General features: G+C 34.7%; 1 protein-coding gene across 48 annotated transcripts in view; it reads left to right on the forward strand.

Annotated features, from left to right (window-relative positions):
• Positions 1–21,648, forward strand: part of NAALADL2 (N-acetylated alpha-linked acidic dipeptidase like 2) — a 1,339,033-nt gene that overhangs the window by 1,269,751 nt on the left and 47,634 nt on the right. For all 48 annotated transcript variants that reach the window (XM_084990315.1, XM_084990322.1, XM_084990307.1 and 45 more), the window contains one exon: positions 15,396–15,594. In XM_084990315.1, coding sequence (XP_084846441.1) covers positions 15,396–15,594 — 199 coding nt within the window. The remainder of the gene's footprint in view (positions 1–15,395; positions 15,595–21,648) is intronic.

The following is a 21,648-nucleotide window of genomic DNA, read 5'->3' on the forward strand; positions in this document are numbered from 1 at the left end:
GATTATTGAAAATGTGTTCATATAAAGAATGCAGATATTCTTCTATGCTAGTGGTACCAAGGGCATGGGAGAAAAAGGAACTACTGCCTGAGAGGGTTTCAGTGCTGCAGTGGAAGCAACACCATTAAGCGAGAGCCAGGTTTCAGTTAAGGCAAGAAGGTGGAGAAAATATTCTGAGATAAGCACAGGTTCATAACCTTTTCTTTAACAGTTATATCTAAAAACATGTCAGTACAGGGAAAACAAAACTGCAGTCATTCTATAATGATTTCCACTGCAGACCAGCCTAACAAAGTCTAGATGAACCTCTCCCTAAAATCCCAGGATCTTAGTTGGATAAGCCAGGAGCACTCTGGCTTTTTGCTGTTATATCAGTCCACTTCTTCTTTGGTCGTTGGTTATTTTTGTGTTGTTTTTTTTTTTTGGTTGTTGGTTATTTTTGAGTTGTTTCTTTTGATGTGAAACTCTTTGGGTCTCCCTGTCACTTTCACTTGGAAAGATATGGCTAGACTTGATATGTACACATACAAAAAAATAAAAAGCAAAGAAAAACAAAATATAGCAAAAAATAGGCAAAAAAATATTCTGTTACCAGTACCTGGGTATAACTTTCTGATCAAGGGGAAATGAGTTGTCACTTTTATCTATACAGTTTTATATTTTAGTTATGATTCAAAATTATTTGAATTATCTCTATCATAGCAAAATGTTATTCAGATATGTACTAAATTGTAGGAAATTTGCTATACCTGTTCTATTTTGACTACTTTGGTTATAATCTTACTTTTAAAATAGAATAATGTGCTAATATGTGAATAATGGAGACCACTTATCAAAAACTAAATAAACATTTCAGTTTCAAGTTTAGCTACAACACTAGATGATTTCATTAGCTAACCAGAGTTCCTGTACCATCTTAAATAAAACATAATTTGCTGCTTAATACGTTTTAATTGTTGATGTACTTTCTTATTTTGTTATGACAGTTAGTGATTATTAGTCTTAAGTTCTCAATTACAGTTTTAAAAAAATGACCTTCAAGGATGAACTATAAAATACTGTTTCTCCTTACTGCAAAGGGTATAAGAATGAAGGTCTCTGAAACCCAATTGCATTTTCAATGGTGTAATTTTTACTCCTTGACAACCGGCCATCTTGTTTATTTATTACACTAGTTTACGGTAGCAGCAGACCATTCTCTACGGTTCTCCCAACCACCAGAAAGAAGGATAATTTACCAGTGAATAATTTGTTTGAGCTGATTTATTGGATGGTTCCTGAAAGCTCATTTTGACTGAGTGACCTTGGCTCTTAATATTTGGTCAGTGCCAAGCATATAATAGTTAGAGAATGAATATTTATACATGGTGCATGGGGGTATAGTGTAAATAGTGACTGATAAGATAACAGAGATGCTTCTGAGGTACTTTTGACAAATAAAAGTATGTCAAAAAAAATGCACATACAAGGCGATGATACTAGTTTCCAGGGGCAAAGGGAGGTGTCAAGAATAAAGCATCACCACAACTTTGAATCTTGTAGGTTCAAAGCCAATTAGGAGTGAGCACTTAATGACCTTGCTAAGTTTGCTGTTTCTCACTTTATCCACTTTTTAACACGTAAAGCAGTTACCTCAAAATAATTAAAAACTATATAATTCTGATGCTTTTTGGTTAATGTCTGTTATTTTTCTTTGCCAGAATTCTGGGTGTTAATTATTTAGCATGATTGTAAAAACTACAAATGACCAAATAAAATAAAAGTTATTTTCATTTGATCTGGTTATGTACACGTTTATTTAGGGCAAGCCAAACTCAGCAGGAACCTAATTTCGAAATGTGTGGCTTATTGCCACCTCCTGATTGTCTCACTAAATGTACAATGCTTGTTGGCAGCTTTTCCTCCTGTTCTTTGAAAAACTGACACTGCTGATTTGATCTGACCTTTAAAAAAAAAAAATAGCTTTGGTAATTCATTAGCGTCAAACAATTTTGGAAGGAAGGATAGTATTTCGGGTGATGCCACTGAGGCAAGCACTCTGTTAGATTTGTAGTTACAGATTTTCAGGTGTCACTTTGATTCTTTTCTATAATCACAAATGATTGGGACCCACCTAAGGTCTTTGTTTTCTAAGTAATGCAAGATGAATTTCCAAATTGGTGAAATTAAGCATGAACTTTATAAATTGCATTAGTCTAGTCCTCAGCCCATTTATCTCCAGTCTTGGTTTTAATAATCACCAGTTCCAACTCTGGACTGGCCTATAGATAGGAAAGGATAGGTACCCTGGGTACTTGATCCTGTGCTCTCTACAAAAAAACTCCAGCAGCCCATCTAAAATCCAAATGACTCCAAGGAAAAATTTTATTCCCATGCAAGTTCTGAATCATGCTAGATTTCTAGTGATCTGAGCTGGCATTTCTGCAACTGACCTTTTTGTTTGACAAGGACTTAAAAGCGTCTCTGAGAAGTGTTTTGCCACACTTGGCCAAATTAATATGGCAATTTGATCAGATACTGGCCATTCCTTAAGTACAATTCCTAAAAATATGTTTAGTTTCAATGCTCATTACATTTTTGAATGGATTCTGACTACATGACCATAGTAAAGATCATATTTCATTTATTGATATTTTACACCTAATTCAAAAAAGGATTTGAGACAGCTGGGTCTGCGACAAATCTGATCAGCTCTATAATGTCAGCATTTATCTCCTTGAAACTAGTTTTTCTTTCTCCCCATTTCTCTTTGAACTCATATTTCATTGCATAATATTCCTTAATTATCATCCTAAGTGTGTTGCCCCTTCGTGTTCCTCGGAATTAGTTTCTTTGCTCTTATTTACTCCTGTCTCACAATTTGCTGCTATTCACACAGCTTTCCTTTAGAATCATGGCTTTCTTCCCTGCTCTGAGTAGTTCATCCAAATCTGTTTAAAGTTTTCTCTTCAGTGTCCACATTTCACATATCACTACATTAACTGAAATATTTTAATGCCTCCTCCTCATTTTTCCTAGTTTCTCATCACAGTAATGTTCTATTGTATTGTGAATTTTGGGGGCTAAAATGCTGTGCCTATGGCAAGATAGTACTAGAGTCTACTGTGCTGTGAGTATTGTTTCTTTGGCAACACTTAGAAACTTTCCTTTTTTCAAGATACTTTTAATCTTGGCTTGTAATATAGCGTAAAATACCCTTGCCCTTGTGTTGATTAATTGTATTAAAGCTTTTTTCTTTTTCATTTTCTTAGTTTATCGAAAATATAATTAAACTCACATGAGTTATTAAATATAAAACTCCAGCTTTCTGCTTCAGGAGGAGAGAGATTAAAAAAATAAACCACATGTTCATTCATTCAAGAAAGCTTTTGCTCACTCTTCCAAAGCAGCCAATAACCAGATCATGTAGTTGCAAACAGAATACAGTGGCAGCATCTGTGATCCATGAAAATGGCCCCTGGTTCAATGTCTGCAGCAGGCAGACAGACGTTGCTGGGAGAATACATTCTATGCAATGTATTGAAAGTTGTGCTACATTTCCATCTTCTTTGACTACCTGCATCATTGGATAATCTTTACAATGCAAGATAATCTTTAGAATGCATTGCCTATTTTATTTTTAAGTAGCCAACCCGTTTCTTCTAAACATGCCACTTTGGGAGCTTTGCAAAAAGGATTTCTATTGGATTCAGTTTAGACATAATTATCTGGTCTTCTGGCATATTGCCTTTTTAAAATAATATCCATTTATTTATGTATTTTAAAACCAGTATTAGATTATTTGTGTATCAGGAGTGTACTAGCTCCCATACTTTTTTCTCTACCTGCATTTTTGTTTGTTTAATTTCTTTAAATAACCAGTTGAGGTGACTCATGGTAATTCATACTAAAGAAGGCATCATGAAGAATAGAAAATATAGGATAATAGAAGACTGTTGTTTCCCTTGGTTGAAATCATATCGGCAATTTTTTTCTTCTCTTTAGCAATGCCACAGGATATTCTGAAGATGACATTAAGTAACACATTCCCCCTCCCAAAAAAATAATCTATTCTGCTTTTAACCACTGTGTTATGTGGAACATAAATCATACTTTTTCTTGTCACTATAAATCAGTGAAGTCTAAGCTGTGATTGTGCAATTGTTAGCACCTTTAAAACTGTGATCAGCTCATCCATAGAAGAAGAGATTCTGTAGTGAAAGGCTATGATTTTTTGATATAAAAATGTAGCTTTAGAGTATGAGCAGTACATTTTACTCTTAATTTAAAATGAAACTGAGTGGGTATTTTAAAAATATGGCCCCCAAACAGAACCAAAGGATAGAAATAAACGAAAATTTAAAGCTTTTTGGAGTATGAACATTTGAAGAGAGGCCACAGTATGTAGGCCATAATATAAGACAGTTATACATTTGTTCAGGAGATTGTAGATCCGATGTAATACACACGCATTTATACCAAGCTAAAACTCATCAAGATATGAAGTGCCTCAGGGTAAGGCAGTTTGTACAGGTCCCAGATCTTGTCAGGTTAGAACCTGTAGATTCAAGGGCTGTGATTAGCACTGCAGTTCCTGGTCTTACACAGGAGCCGTAGATGCCTTATGGATTTGAGCTTCTGATCTTACTGTTGGAAGGTGTTTTAGGATCATGCATCAAGCACCTTGCTACCTTAGGGGTTCCCTCCTCCAATTCCCAGCTAATGTGCTGGGTGCCTCTTACTGTGATATTTAACCTTAGTCTGACTCCATGTACTGAGCTGAGTATTTAGAACAATTTAGAGATTCAGAAATGGCCTCAGAGGAGGTTTGTGTTGTACGTGGGTGTATATGTTTAAGTGGTAGATTTAGGGCTTGAATATAAGTCCATCAAATTCCAAGGCCCCTGCCCTCCTCACTATACTACCCTCCCTCCTGAACTGGGGAGAATTCTGCAAGGTGGTGTTCGGCTAGAAGACAGAAGATTCCCTGACTAGTAGGGATGTGTTTCCTCCAATGCGTTTTAGAAACTCTCCTGAATTGGCTTGCCCATATCTCAATATCCATCTTGATATCTATTGACAAGTAGTTCCTCCTTCCTTCCCTCTTCCTCCCTACCATCTTCCCTCCTTCCTCTTCACTTAAAATTTCTTATAATATTCAGTGTTGTCCTTTTTATAGCAAGCCAAAAAAATGGAAGGGTTTAAGTTAGAGGTGGACTGATCCTCTAGATGGTGAGGACTGAGGGAAAGGAAGGGGAGACTGATCAGTTTTGTTGTTTACATATGGAACATTCTATATCAACTGCTTGAATGTAGATAAAGTCCCAGGACCTTTAAAATTCCATTTGAGATGCCCTTGATTTGGGGGCAATTCCATGATCTGTCTCTCAAGTTTCACTTCTTCCCTGGAATCTATTTAAAATAATGGTATACACAGTGGTCTCTTCCATCGTCCTCAGGAGCATTTTCTGTCCTTTGATACTTACTTACTCCCTGTTTTGGGGTTACTTCTAAGTAGGTTGGGAATTTATTAAGACTATATATTTAATCTTATATATTTTACAAAACCAGTACTTATAGAACAACACACAGAACAGAACTCAATATGTACTTACTGAAAATATATTTGAAATTTACTTTGAGAGGGAGAATAAAATGCACTGTTTTCATTTGAAATTTAGATGTACCTTTCAGTTGTCTCTTGGATATTATAAACATAATTTCAATAGGCAGTCTGAATTATTTCATATTATAGTAAGGTTGATATTTAGTATTTATCACAAATCAGTATATTCCGCCATGCTATAAAAACATTAATGGTTGGCTTTTCATCAGGAGGGAAGATGTAAAAGGACTATTTTTAAAGGTTGGTTGTTTAATTACTTTACCCTTTATATTATCCCTTTATTTTTTAGAGGCTTGAAATGCCAGCTATAGAAAGAAAAATTGGTTCCAGATTCATAGACACTATAAAATAAAGAATCCTTATTTAAGTGTATATGGGGAGAAGTATGATACAGTTTCAAGGAGAGGGTGTGGGTGTTGGGGGAAGTGATAACAATGTCTCTAAGAATAAAATCATTACTAAAGCTGTTACAGCATTTTTTGCATGCCTTATACAAATGAGTTGGTAGTAATTTGTGTTTAGTTTGTTTACTCTGATAACAGTAACTTGTATTTATATAGTGATTTAAATGCTCAGAAAGTAAAATGACCAGGATTAAGTAATCTGTTTAAGTCTACATTGATAGTAACTAAGTAAATCAGATATTTAGGTTTTTTGATACCAAGTCCTTGGTCTTTAGACTCCATATACTACATATAACTTCAAGATGTTTATATTTACCCTGAGAAATTTCTAGCTCCCATTTCATTTTCTTTTGTCAATTTGACTTACTACTTATCAAATCTGAACTATTAAGAGCCTCAATTATTTCTTTCTTATCTGACACTCACTGTGCCTTAAATGAAGTTTTATATATTCTTAATTTGGGGGGTTATGTATTCTTCATTTTGGGAGGTTATTGGTAGGCTGTATTTTAATTTAGCTTAGTTTAGTTTAACCTAAAACATAGTTTTACCATAACATAGCTTCTTCTTTTTAAATTTGTTTTCTCTTGGTTGTAACTGTTATTGATTTTTTGAATTTTTAAAAACATATTATTAAAGTAAGGTTGACTTATAGGTTTTTGTGTTAATTTCAGGTTTAAAGCAAAGTGAGTATTCTGTTTGAATATTAAATATAGATCCTTGTGCTATGCAGTAGGTCCTTGTTAGTTATCTATTTTATGTATAGTAGTGTGTGTCTGTTAATCCCAAACTCCCAATTTATCCCTTCCTCACTTTCCCTCTTTGGAAACCATAAATTTGTCTTCTGTGTTTGTGGGTCAATTTCTGTCTTGTATATAAGTTTATTTAATTATCATACTCAGTGAAGAAAGCCAGACAAAGGCAAATATCAAATGATATTGCTTACCTATGGAATGTATTATTGATTTTTAGCAAGAAAGTAAAAGAAATAACATTTGCAGATGCTCATTATGCACTAAATAACTCCCCGAGTAATTTTGTAGACCTAATTTAATATATTAGTGTATCTCAATAATATGTTATCTAATAATTCAACATTTACCCAGCAAGATTTTTAGTAAATGATAACCACATATCAAGATCTGGAGATATAAATAGAGATAAAACTTATCAGGTGATCTTGTGGGATTCTTCTCAGTCAAGGAAAAGAGAAAGACAAGGTAGACAAAGCTAAAAATATGGTAGATGCTAATGCTACAATCACAGTACATAATTCATACATTCACTCATTCAGTAATTTCCAGTCACAGTTTTGGAAGTGGCAATGAATGAAACAGACAAAAATCTCTTTCCTCACAGAGCTGACATTCTCATCATTATCCTAAGGAACCCAAGGGAACAATCATTTGGGGTCATAGAAATGGCTATTAGGAATCTTTGGAACATCAGCTATATATCAAAATGATTGAGTGAACATTGGAAGTAAAGCTACTTTTCAATTTATAACCTCATGTCCTTGAAGTAATGCATAGGGTATGCTGTGGTAGCAGCTTTCCACTATTAGGGTCCTTTTTGGAACCAGCCAGTTCCTAAAGCTGTCAATTTTCTCCACCTGCACCACCATGAGAAATAAATTCATTTAAAGCTAAATAAAGTAGAATGGTACAATTTGTCTCACTTGATTCAGTAGTAATGTCTTCAATTCTGTAGAGTATGTTAGATCAGAAGAGATTTTTCTTTCTTAAATGGAAGACTCTTAAGGATGTCGAACTTGTTTTTTCTGTTGTTCAGTCTTTCAATTCCAGTGTAATCCAAATGTGCCTTATCTATCTTCCTGATGCAAAGATATTTTCTCTAAGTTCCCCATAAATTAACTTTGGTGAAACATTCTAATGTAAGATAAACCGTATTTTCATAAAATGACATTATTATTACCGCTATTACTATTACTAAAGAGGCTAGATGTTTTAAGTGAGAAAAAACCACCTCCTCTTGCACCTTCGAGTTTTATTGTGAAATCAAACAAGATTGCTAATGAATGTGGAACATACTTTGATACCTCAAAATGCGAAAACCCTGTATACTCCTACAATTGATTGTATTCATATTGTTAATTTCAGTGGTCAGAGACCTACAAAGAAGTCTCTTCCTTTACAGCTCTCATAAAAACCACATTTCTTTGCATAGTTTTCATTTGTTACTGGATATTTTTCCCAAAAACACTTTATTGAATCCACTTATTCAGTGAATAATTATTGTGTCAGAACTATGCTGGGCACTAGAGAATTTTATTTAATTGTAATTTTTTTTTTTTTTGGTTTTTGGGCTGTACTTGCAGCATATGGAAGTTCCTGGGCTAGGGGTTGAGTTGGAGCTGCAGCTGCTGGCCTACACAACAGTGATAGCAACAGAGTATCTTAACTGTGAATGTGACCTACACCACCGCTCATGGCAGTGCCAGATCCTTAACCTACCAGAATCTTAACCTACTGAATGAGGCCAGGGATTGAACCCACATCACTAACCTGCTGAACCACAAAGAGAATTTCCTGATTTATTAATTATTTTTGTAAATTTAATTTTTAATTTAAATTAGTTATAATGCTGTGTTAGTTTCATATGTACATCAAAATGATTCACTTATACATATACATATACCCATTCTTGTTCAGATTCTCTTCCCATGTAGGTTATTGCAGAATATTGAGTATAGTTCCTTATGCTATACAGTAAGTCCTTATTGGTTATCTGTTTTATAAATAGTAATGTGTATATGTTATTCCCAAACTCCTAATTTATCCCTCCATCCACATGTTTCCCCTTTGGTAACCATAAATTTATTTTCTATGTCTGTGAGTCTGTTTCTGTTTTATAAATAAGTTAATTTGTATAATTTTTTTAAATTCCACATATAAGTGATATCACATGATATTTGTCTTTCTTTGACTTACTTCGCTTATTACAATAATCTCTAGGTCCATCCATGTTGCTGCAAATGGCATTAGTACATTTTTTATGGTTGAATAATATTCCATTGGGTATATGTACCACATCTTCTTTATCCATTTCTCTGTTGATGGACATTTAGGTTGATTCCATTTCTTGGCTATTGTAAATAGTGCTGCAGTAAACAATGTGGTGTATGTATCTTTTTGAACGATGGTTTTCTGTCAATACATACCCAGGAACAGGATTGCTGGATCATATAGTAGTTCTACATTTAGTTTTCTGAGGACTATCCATATTATTTTCCATAGTGGTTGTACTTATTTCCATTCCCAACAACAGTGTAAGAGGGTTCCAACACTTTTCTCCACATCCTCTCTAGCATTTATTGTTTGTGAATTTTGATGATGGTTGTTCTGACTGGTGTGACTTAACACCTCATTGTAATTTTGATTTGCATTTCTCTAATAATTAGCAATGTTGAGCATCTTTCTATGTGTATTTTTCCATCTGTATATATTCTTTGGAGAAATGTCTATTTAGTTCTTCTGCCCATTTTTGATTGGGTTGTTTGATATTGATATGCATGAGTATATATGTTGGAGAGTAATCCCTTGGTTGCATCAACTAATTTTTTCTCCCATTCTGTGGGCTGTCTTTTTATTTTGTTTATGGTTTTCTTTGCTGTGCAAAAGTTTTTCAGTTTATTTCCCATTTTTTCATTTTTGCTTTTATGTTCATTACTCTAGGAGATGGATCTGGGAAGATATTGCTATGATTTATGAAGGAGAATGTTCTGCCTATGTTTTCCTCTAAGAATTTTGTAGTATCAGATCGTATATTTAGGTCTTTAATCCATTTTGAGTTCATTTTTTGGTATGGTATTAGAGAGTGTCCTAATTTCATTCTTTTTCATATAGCTGTCCAGTTTTCACAGCACCACTCACTGAAAAGACTGTCTTCTCTCCATTGTATATTCTTGCCTCTTTTGTCATAGATTAATTGACCATAGGTATGTGGATTGATTTCTGGGATTCCTATTTTGTTCCATTGATCTATAGGTCTATTTTTGTGCCAGTACCATAGTATTTGGGTACTGTAGCTTTGCAATAGAGTCTTAAGTCAGGAAGCCTGATTCCTTTGGGTCTATTCTTCTTTTTCAAGATTGTGTTGGTTATTTGGGGCCTTCGCATTTCCATAAAAATTCTAACTTTTTGCCTAGTTCTAGGAAAAAAATCATTGGTAATTTGATAAGAATTGCATTTAATCTGTAGAATGCTTGAGTAGTATGGTCATTTGATGCTTCTAATCCAAGAATGCCATATATCTTTCTGTTTGTATCATCTTCAATTTCTTGCATCTGCTTATAGTTTTCAGAGTACAGATATTTTTCCCCTTTAGGTAAGTTTATTTCTAGGTATTTTATTCTTTTTGATGTGATGATAAATGGGGTTGTTTTCCTTAATTTCCCTTTCTGATCTTTTGTTGTTAATGTATAGAAATTTAAGTTTTCTGCATTAATTTTATATCCTGAAACTTTACTAAATTCACTGTTGAGCTCTAGTAGTCTTCTGAGAGCATCTTTAGGATTTTCTAGGTATAGTATCATATCTACAAAAAGTGACAATTTTAATTCTTCTTTTCCAGTTTGGATCCTTTTCTGATTGCTGTGACTAAGTCTTGCAAAACAGTGTTGAGTGAAAGTGGTGACAGTGGAAATCCTTGTCTTGTTTCTGATCTTAGAGGAAATACTTTCAGATTTTCAATGTTGAGTATGATGTTAATTGTGGGATTTTCATATATAGGCTTTATTATGTTGAGGTGGGTACCATCTATGCCCACTTTCTGGAGAGTTTTTAACATAAATGGATATTGAATTTTTGTAAATGCTTTTCCTACATCTATTGAGAGGATCATACATTTTTTATTCTTCAATTTGTTAATGTGGTGTGTCACATTGATTGATTTGTGGAATTTGAAAAATCTTTGTATCCCTGAGGTATACCCCACTCGATCATGGTATATGATCCTTTTAATATATTTTTAGATTCAGTTTGATAGTATTTTGCTGAGGGTATTTGCATCTATGTTCATCAGTGATACTGCCCTGCAACTTTCTTTTTTTGTTGTATCTGTCTCATTTTAGTATTAGGGTGATTGTTGACTCACAGAATTAATTTGGAAGTATTACTTCCTCTGAAATTTTTTGGAAGAGTTTCAGAAATATAAGTGTTATCTCTACACTAAATGTTTGATAGAATTGACCTGTGAAGTTATCTTGTTCTGGAATTTTTTGTTAGAACTTTTAAATCACAGTTTCAGTTTCAGTACTTGAAATTGGTCTTTTCATATTTTTCCATTTCTTCCTAGGTCAGTCTTAAAAGATTATACCTCATAATTTGTCCAGTTTTTCTAAGTTGTACATTTTATTAGCATACAATTGCTTGTATTAGTCTTTTCTGGTCCCTTGTATTTCTGTGATGCCAGTTGTAAGTTTACCTTTTTCATTTATAATTTTATTGATTTTAGTCCTTTCCCTTTTTTTCTTGATGAGTCTAGCTAAAAGTTTATCAATTTTATCATTTCAAAGACCAGCTTTAGTTTCATTGATCTTTTCTATTTTCTTTGTCTCTATTTATTTCTGCTTTGATCTTTATGATTTCCGTTCCTCTATTAAATTTAATCTTTGTTTGTTCTTTTTTTGCTACATCTATGGAATTCATAAGTTCCTGGGACAGGGATCCAATCCAAACTCCAGCTGCTACCCACACCACAGCTGTGGCAAGGCCAGATCCTTAACCCACTGAACCAGGCCAGGGATCAAACCTGTGCCTCAGTAGTAACCTGAGCCACTACAGAGAAAATGCTGGATCTTTAACCTACAGCCCCAAAGGAACTCCCTGGGTTTTGTTTTTACTTTCTCCAGTTGCTTTAAATATAAAGTTAGGTTGATTTGAGATTTTTCTTGTTTCCTGAAATAGGATTGTATTGCCATAAACTTCCCTCTTACACTTGCTTTTGCTGCATTCCATAGGTTTTAGATCATCATGGTTTCATTGTCATTTGTTGCTAATTTGTTTTTATTATTTCTTCTTTGATGTCTTCAGTGTTTCCATTGGTTGTTTAGTAACATATTGTTTAACCTCCACATGTTTGTGTTTTCTACAGTATTTTTTTTTATGAAGTTGATTTCTAATCTTATAGTGTTGTGGTCAGAAAAGATGTTTTGATATGATTTCAATTTTGCTAAATGATCTGACCTGGAGAATGTTCCATGTGCACTTGAGAGGAATGTATATTCTGCTGCTTTGGGATAGGATGTTCAGTAAATATTAAGTTCATCTGGTCAAATGTGTCATGAAGTCCTGTGATTCTCTATTGATTTTTTTGATGTGTCCATTGCTATAAGTGGGATATTATTGTGCCCTGCTATTATTTTTATTATCTGTGCCTCCATTCTTTTTCTGAGATCTTAGACCAAGTTTACTATCATTACTCTAAATTATTTTTCAGGTAGATTGCCTATCTCCACTTCACTTAGTTGTTCTTCTTGAATTTTATCTCGTTACTTCATCTAGAACATATTGCTCTGCTATCTCATTTTGTCTAACTCTCTGTGTGGTTGTATCCTTTCCATAGGCTGCAGGATCATAGTTCCTTGTTTCTGATGTCTGCCCCCTGGTGGGTAAGTTTGCTCCAGGGTCTTGTGCAGGCTTTCTGATGTGAGGGACTGGTGCCTGCTCTCTGGTAGAGGGGGCTGGTTCTCATCCCTCTCTTGGGCAGAACCATGTCCAGGGGTATGTTTAGAGGTGGCTGTGAGCTCAGGATGATTTTAGGCAGCTTATTTGCTGATGAGCAGGGCTGTGTTCCCACCCTGTTGGTTGTTTGGCCTGAGGCATCCCGTACTGGAGTCTGTAGGCTGTTGGCAGGTCTTGTTGCCAAAATGGCAACCTATGGTAGAACTCATGCCAATGAATATTCATTGGGACTTCTGGCACAGGTTTCCTTGTCCCCAAGGTGAGCCATAGTTAACCTCCATTTCCCCAGGAGACCCTCCAAACTTGCAAGTAGTTCTAGCCAGGTTCCTATGGAGTCACTGCTTTGCCGTGGGTCCCAGTGCATATGAAATCTTGTGTGCCCCCTCCAAGAGTGGACTCTGTTTCCCCCAGTCTTGTGGAGCTCCTGCACTCAAGCCTCACTGGCCTTAAAAGCCAAATGATCTGGGTGCGTCTCCTCCTGATGCCAGACCCCCAATTTGAGGAATCTGCTATGAGGCTCAGAACTATCATTCATATGGGAGAATTTTAGCAATAAATTATTTTGCAGTTTGTGAGTCACATACTAAGTGGGTATGGGATTTGATTATATCCTGAAAGTGCTCTTCCTATCATATTATTATGGCTTCTTGCCTTTGGGTGTATGATATATTTTGCCCTAGGTTCCAGTCTTTTTTGTGATGACTGTTCAGCAGTTAGTTGTGATTTTGATATTTTGATGAAAGGAAGTGTCTTCAAGTTCTTCTACTTTGCCATCTCTTCTTCTCATTGTTGGCTGTAAAGAAATTGACATACAAAATCATCCTCATCAAATGAAGGCAAGAGAAAATAAAGGTCACTATATTGAAGTCTTGTAATTCTATGATAGACATTTTATACTTTAGCTATAATTCTAGTCCAGTTTTCATTGTTTTTAGGATATCACCTTTCCACAGTGCTTCTTAAACTATAATGTGTATGGAATATTTTGGAATTCCTGTTGTGGCTCAACAGATTAAGGACACAATGTTGTCTCTATGAGAATGTGGGTTCAGTACTTGACCTCACTCAGTGGGTTGGTGATCCAGCATAGGCATAAGCTATTGAATAAGTTGTAGATGTGGTTCAGATCTGGTTTTGCTGTGGCTGTAAATGTAGGCTGCAGCTGCAGCTCTGATTTGACCCCTGGTCTGGGAACTTACATATGCCACAGATGCAGCAGTAAAAATTTTAAAAACAACATATGGAATAATCTGAGTAGCATGTTAAAATTGTGATTCCTGGGTCCTAGAGAAATTCAGCATATCTGAGAATCTGAAATTTCACAAAGACCAGGTGTTTTGGGAGCTAGTGAAATCACTTGGAAAAAGAGTTACTTTGGGACCTTTCCCTTTTGTACAAGCCTTCTCCAAGCAAAGGTCATATAAGTGATTTTTTTTTTTTTTAACTCTCACACCTGTTTATCTCAATGCAGTGCTCTCAGGATTGCCAGCTGGGATTTACCAGGTCCATCTTTATTTCCTTACCTTAACTTGAAGTAATCTTCTGTAGAGAAATGCTGACCTTGCTGCAATCAGTTGTACCTAGTCTCCTGAGAATGACACCAAAGACTTTGCCTTGCCCAAAGACTGAGTCTCATGGTGGTACTATCTGGAAGAAGATGATGAGAGAATGCTTCTCTCGTGGTATGATAAAAGAATGCTTTTAAACAAGGTGTTTAGTTGAAACACCAGTTAGGACCTACCTACCTATAGGAGAGTACTTTACAAGTACCAATCATTTAACCTTCATTAACAAATCCATAAAGCAGGTGATGTTTTTAACATTCATTGCACAGATTTTGATACTGAGGCTTAGTAATTTTCCCAGCAACACACAGCTACTAGGTAGTAGATCAGGGATATGAAGTCAGGTGGTCTGGTTCCAAGATATGGTGGCTATAATTACTATACAATGCTGCCTTTCCCTTAGTCAAAAGAACATCCTGTGGTCCTTTTGCTACCACCATTCATATCGGTATGACTTCCAGTGAGTTACATGACCAAAAATCATCTCAAAATGAAAAAAAAGCAATACAAACACTAATAGGATAGATTGAGGTATATTTTCAAATCAAAAGTATATTTTTAACTTCAAATTACAGGAAATTTCTAGCAAATCAAAGAGTCAGTAGACATATGACAACACATAGTAACATACCGCATGTTCTCAGAAGGGAAGATAACAATTCCTTTTACTTTTTTTTTTTTTTTTTGAAATATAGGATACTGCATGAAGAGCATGAATTTTTGAATCAGAAAGATCAAGCTTCTAATTCTGACCTGTAATTCACTTGCTCAATGATTTGTGGCGGTTTGCTTATCTTAATTAATTCTCAGCCTATATGAAATGGACATGACAATAGAAATTTTGGTTAATATTATATGAGATAATTATGTGAAGGGTTCAATAATAAGTTCCCATTTTATGGTATTATTATTATTATTAGCAGTAATTATTGTTATGATTAGTAGTGATACATTTAATACACTTAAAATGTTTAGCCAGAATATTTTTGGTAGAATGAATACATTATAAAAGTTGACTTGCTGTTGAACCTTCCTTTTTTGACATCATGACTATAAAATGTTTACTCCCCTCCTTTGAGATGATGTCTTCTGAGATGGGCTCATTTATCTTTACCAGGTGATCAACCCAACACTCCTCAACTGCTGGCCCCAGCCTCACGCCTGCGGGAGAGCACTGAACTCTTTCAGTCAGATGAGATGCGTCCTGCTAATGATCCCAAGGAGAGAGCTCCCATCCGTGTGCGGATGCTGAATGACATTCTCCAAGACATGGAGAAGAGCTTCCTGGTGCAGCACGCACCACCAGGATTTTATAGGTAGGATGTGTGCTCAAAATTGGTATTTATATGCCCCTCAATTAAATATTTGTGTTTAACTTTCAGAATATTTACCTTAGGTGAACATAATATTTTTTTAATGTGAAGCAGTTATTATATCTACAACTTCAGAACCATTCTCCTCATCCCAAACTTCAACTACATAAATAGGGAATAAAGAAAAGTTTTTAGATATAGATAGTATCTATAATTGATAGAAATATACTTTCTTGAGTGAATCAGGAGATAAGTGCATGTTAGTCTGCCCTAGTAAGTCCACTTCTAGAAGACTGTGTTTAATTTACAGGGAAGAATGGAATTTAATCTTGAAACAACCAGGGAATTGGGCTTATTTAGAGAGTCACAATAGAGTGACTTCTGAAAATGTTTTAAAAATTTTAGCAAATATTAAAAAAACTTCATATAGAAGAGGGATTCAATTTAGGCTTTTCATGGATGATACCCTTGAAGGTAACAGAGACGAAGATCAGCCACCTCAAATTAAAAACATTTACCCTGATGAGATTATATTCCAGTGGTGGGGATGGGGAAACAGAAAGAACAAGGTAATTAAGTAAAACATAGTCTGTGGTAGGTGTAATAACTGCTAAAGAGAAGAATTAAACCATGTTATTAAAGCTAGCATTATTAAAAAGTCTTTATAAAAGTAGGTAGCTTATATATTTAGAATGTATTATAAAAGTTCTATTTCTTTTTAACTTATGAAAAATTCATAAATTAGTATCATACATTAAGGATATAATTTTAAATATGATGATGTAGTAAACTCTTTCCCCTTTTGCCTTTCTTAGCACTTGTACTAGATATAGAAGACCCCTCTAAGTATATGGTCTGAGTATGTATCTAGTAAATTTATTATCCCTGTAGTAATTTTTATGGACTTAATTTACTTTATCATACAGTTTGGATAGAAAAGTAAATATCTGCCTTTCCTTGAGTTAACAATGATTAAGCAAGTGATGTTTTTTCTTGTTATATGATTATAGCACATTTTGTATTCCAGTGTGCAGGGCCCAAAATGTTGGTTATAATGTTTTAACTCATTTAACAAACTTTAAAATTTGAATCTTATAGTTCAATATTTTGGCATTACTTTAAACTATTACATATCTGCCATTCTTCTCTTTGACTGTATTAATTCACATATATGCCAACTGTGCAGGTAGATTAAATAGTTGATTTATCTGACTGACCTTTATTCCAAGATTGTCATGAATTTTTACTTTATTTCTGAAATACATGACAAATCGTTCTACTCGATGTTTTCTCTTGGTTGAGAGTTCACATTTCTAAATAATATTGATGCAAAAATTTCAAAATTGCAGTAGACTTTCCATTCTCAATTCTTGCAAGTTCCTCCTTGATGTTAGAGGAAATGTTTGAAATAAAAATGTGAATGTTACAGGATGATAGAGTTTAGGAAAATGGAAAAAAAATCATTTATAATGATTATTATTTGGAGAAAAGATAAAATTATTAATTGCATTGTACGAAAGAACATTTGGTGACTAGGGTTCAATTTTTTTTAAATGTTAAACAGGCTTTAGAGGTGTTATTCATATAAGAATCATAGTCTTCAAACCGATGGTGTTATGACAATTCTCATCAAATATGCAAGGAGGACGTCAAAAGTGATTTGCCTTTTAAGAGTGTTTTTGAGAGAAGTTCACTGTATGAAGTCAAATGTTGGATTTGGAATTTTGATCACATCCCAAAGGATATTGCCTCAAAACCAAAGTTCCACTAAACATTGAAATGTATTATTTTTGAAATATTTTAAAGAATTTTCTCTATTATCTGGCATAAGAAGATCCAAAGATTTCAAGTCCTAAGATGTTACATCAAACACTGATTGTCATTCTCATAAGTAAATCCTCATTGAACACTGCTCTGTGCCAGCATATTGAGGGAAACTGGCAATATAAATTCCCTACCTTCAAGGAGTTTAATTCAGGAGGTAAAAAAAATGTGGAAACCATAATTTCAATAAATTTCCAGAGTAATTTCCACAAGTGCCAAATGAATGCTACAGGTAAGAAGTGCAGTTGAGATTCAGTGAAGAGAGAAAAAATCATATTATGGCTGTCAAAAGAGAATTTATAGGAAAAGGGAGAAATTTATCTGGGCTTGAAGGAATGGTAGGATGCCCAATAAATTAGGGAGTGCTAGAGACTGAATGTTTGCGTCCTCCCAAAATTCCTATGTTAAGACCTAATGGTGGTATTTGAAGGTGGGCTTTTGGGAGACAATAAGGTCACAAGGGCAGAACCCTCATTCATGGGATTAGCACCCTTATTGAAGAGACCTCAGAGAGCTCTATCACCCCCTCTGCCATGTGAGCCCAGAGCCATCCAATGGACCGTGGCTCAGGCCCTCACCAGACACCAAATCTGCTGGTATCTTGAACTTGGACTTCCCAGACTACAAAACCATGAGAAATAAATTTGTATAGTTTCTCAGCTACTCAGGCTAGACTGTTCCATTGTAGCAACCCAGCTAACTCAAGGGGCATTACCAGGGGAGGATAGTGTGAAGAAAGACACAAAACAGAGGTTGTGTGTGGTATGCTGGGCATTGAAGAATAGCAAGTGGACTAATTTAAATGGTTATTTGGTTCATGATTATGGAGAGGCAGGAAGGAAACAAGTTGCAAAGTCCCTTAAGTGTTCTGCTGAGAGGTTTAGCCTTTATTTTTTACACAAAAGAAGCCATGAAGTAATGTATGTTAGGTTTATCTGGTGCTCCAGAGAGTGAACCCTGGAGTTGCAAAGTCAGGAAGACAATGAGCATAAAAAAGGTATGGATGCTGAGAACATGATTTGGCATGTTGGAGTCAGGAATGAAGAGCAAAGAGCAATTTGGGAGATGGTGTTAAGGAAGAAAAGAAGAATTTAGAGAGTAAGTAAGATGGGATCTTTTTGGGTTCACACAGAGGTAGGCAGATGAAGCAGGGTTGAGTAGTGGCAAGCGTCTGCTCTCTGCCCATTTCTCCAGCCAGTTAGTCAAGGCACACAGCAGCTCTGGCTCGCCATGTAATTGTATGATAATTTGTTTATAAAAATAATTTCTAAAGATTTTCCAGGCCTAAAATTCTGATCCAATGCGCATTCACTATATTAAGCGTCACAATCTTTACAGTCAAGGGGAATTCTTCTAACCTTGAGTGAGTGGGGCTGTGATAGACTGTTGTGGCATAATAAAAAGCTGCAAAATGCACCAGAGGTACTAAGCCTGGTTGGCAGTGGAAAGCAGATGAAATGTAATATATGATCAGACACTATCGAAGTGAATGTGTGTTGAAAACTACAAAGCATTGCAAAAATATTACTACTAACAAAATCCAGCAATGTGAAATCTGACTTGGTGCACCTTAGTCGGGAGGGGATTATGTATTTCCTGAAGAATTCTGAATCTTTTCTCTCCCTCCTTCCTTTGCTATGATTCTAATATGCTCTGCTCTACTGCTTCAGGGGACTGGCATATCTAGGGATGAGGTCTTGTGGCATTTGTGTTTTGTTTTTGGGTTCCTTTTAACTCCATAAGTTATTACTCTGCAAAGGCTGAGTAAGTGGTATTACACAATGACCTATGCATTCTCCACAGACACATGTATTTCTATAAAATATAGTAGTTTTAGATTTAGAGAAAAATTAAGCAGAATGTACAGAGTTCTCATATAATCCCTTACAGACAGTCCTCTCATTTTCCAACACATAATTCCCCTAGTACTAACATTTTACATTACTGTAGTCCATTTTTTACAGCTGATGAGCCAATATTGATACATTATTAACTTAAATCCATAGTTTAGGTTAGTGCTTATTTTTTTTAAATTCTGTGGATTTTGACAAATGTATAATGGCATGTATGCACCATTTCCATATCATATTAGAATATTTTAGAATATTTTCACTGCCCTAAAAAAATCTGTGTTCCATCCATTCATCTTTCCCTCCGTCCTCCCTGAGCCTCTGGCAATCGTTGATCTTTTTACTGTCTCTACAGTTTTGCTGTTTCTAGAATGCCATATAATTTGAATCATACAGCATGTAACCTTTTCACATTGACCTTATCACCTCATAATATGAATTTGTTTTCTGCGTATTAATTTCTATCACTGAATAATATTCCATTGTACAAATATACCAGTTTATCCATTCACTTATTGAAGCATATCTTAGTTGCTTTCAAATTTTTTGCAATTATGAGCAATTATATACATTCATGGGCAGAATATTGTGTAGATGTACATTTTCAACTAATTTGGGTAAATTTCAAGGAGTAAAACTGCTGGATCATATAATAAGCCTACAAGTAATTTTGCAAGAAACTGCCAAACTGTCTCCCAAAGTGGTTACACTATTGTGCATTCCCTCCAGCAATGAGTAAGACTTTTGGTTGCTCTACATCCTCATAAGCATTTGTTGTTATAAGCTGTAGATTTTAGTCATTTGAATAGGTTTGTATTGGTATCCCATTGTTTTAACTTGCAATTCCCTAATGACACCTGATGTTCAGCATTTTTTATATGCTTATTTTCTATCTGTATATCTTCTTTCGTGAGGTGTCTAGCTCTTTCACCTATCTTCTAAATTGAGTTATTTGTTTTTCTTATTGTTGAATTTTAAGACTTGTTTTTATATTTTGGATGCCAATCTTTTATCAGATACATATGTTGCAAATATTTTCTCTCAGTCTATGGCTTGTCTTTTCATTCTCTTAGATTGCCTGTTGCAGAAGTTTTAAATTTTAATGAAATCCCACTTTTTTTTTTTTCATGGATTGTGCTTTTGCTATAGTACTTAAAAATCCATCATCAAACCTAAGGGCACCTATATTTTCTCCTATGTTGTCTTCTGGGTGTTTTATAGTTTTGTATTTTATATTTAGTTTGCTTATCCATTTTGAGTTAATTTTTGTGAAAGTTGTAGATTCATTGTTTTTGCATGTGGATGTCTTGTTCTGGTACCATTTGTTGAAAAGACCACTCCTTCTCATTGAATTGCCTTTTACAATCAGCAGTTCATTAGTCCATAGTGGACTAGCTTTCAGAATTAAGAATACCATGTGATCATAATATGTAGGAAGACACATGTTATTTATAAATGTGAGAAGGAAGTTTGATTTGGAATTTATAAAAGTGGGAAGGGAGTTTGAGTAGAAACACTTGTCTTTTACTATTAATGTGACTTTTATCAAGCTAATTAACAACTCAGGATCAGTTTTTTTGTTTCTGAAATAGAAAATCTCAAATGACTAATAATAAACATATAAATTTAGAAAAAAAAGCATAAAATTAGATAAAATGAAGGTAAAATGTAAGAAGATAATTTATAAGCTATAGAATCCTATATAAATATTACAAAATAAAAGTAACTTGTATATCACTCTGGTTTTATTTATGTTCTAATAATGTTCTGATGCCAAAGCTGCTCCCCCACACCTCACTAAGCCAAGAAAGAAATATTTAAAAATCCAATGACACAGGTTCTTTTCCCCCCAGGTCATTGAGGTGTGGTATTTCTTTCATTTTTAATTTTTAATACAAACCATCTTCCTTTCAACATTATCTAAAAAGCTTGCCTAGACATCCCACAGAAAATATAGAGTACTGGGGGGGAATGGAATTAAGTATGCAGTTTTTACAAAGAGTAAATATAATATTTGAGCAGCATTAGCTTCAAATATAAAAGTGGAAACTCTAAATGCTAATGCTTTCCAGTAGGAAAATCTTCTCAAACCATTTTCTATAGGTGTTTAGGAAACACTATTGCAAACATCATAGTTTTCTAGGACAGATTTTCTCACATTTTAAGTTTTCAAGTTTGAACCACTTTTTTAGATTTTGGCACCAGCCGTTTCATGCTTGAAATTTACTATGAATATGCATTTCTCTAGCTTATTTTAGCAAATTTCAGCAGAATTTCTGGCCTTGTCACACATCGTTGCCATGCTTAAGGGGATGTGTTTTTGAGGCTGTTATGTCAAGTGCCCCTATACCAGCCTAGGAAGTCTTAAAAATGGGAGAACACT

This window comes from Sus scrofa, chromosome 13, assembly GCF_054392235.1.
Source record: "Sus scrofa isolate SSC_HxYL_T2T_F1_AM1 chromosome 13, Sscrofa_HxYL_maternal_Yorkshire_Landrace_v2.0, whole genome shotgun sequence".
NCBI classification, from domain to species: domain Eukaryota; kingdom Metazoa; phylum Chordata; class Mammalia; order Artiodactyla; family Suidae; genus Sus; species Sus scrofa.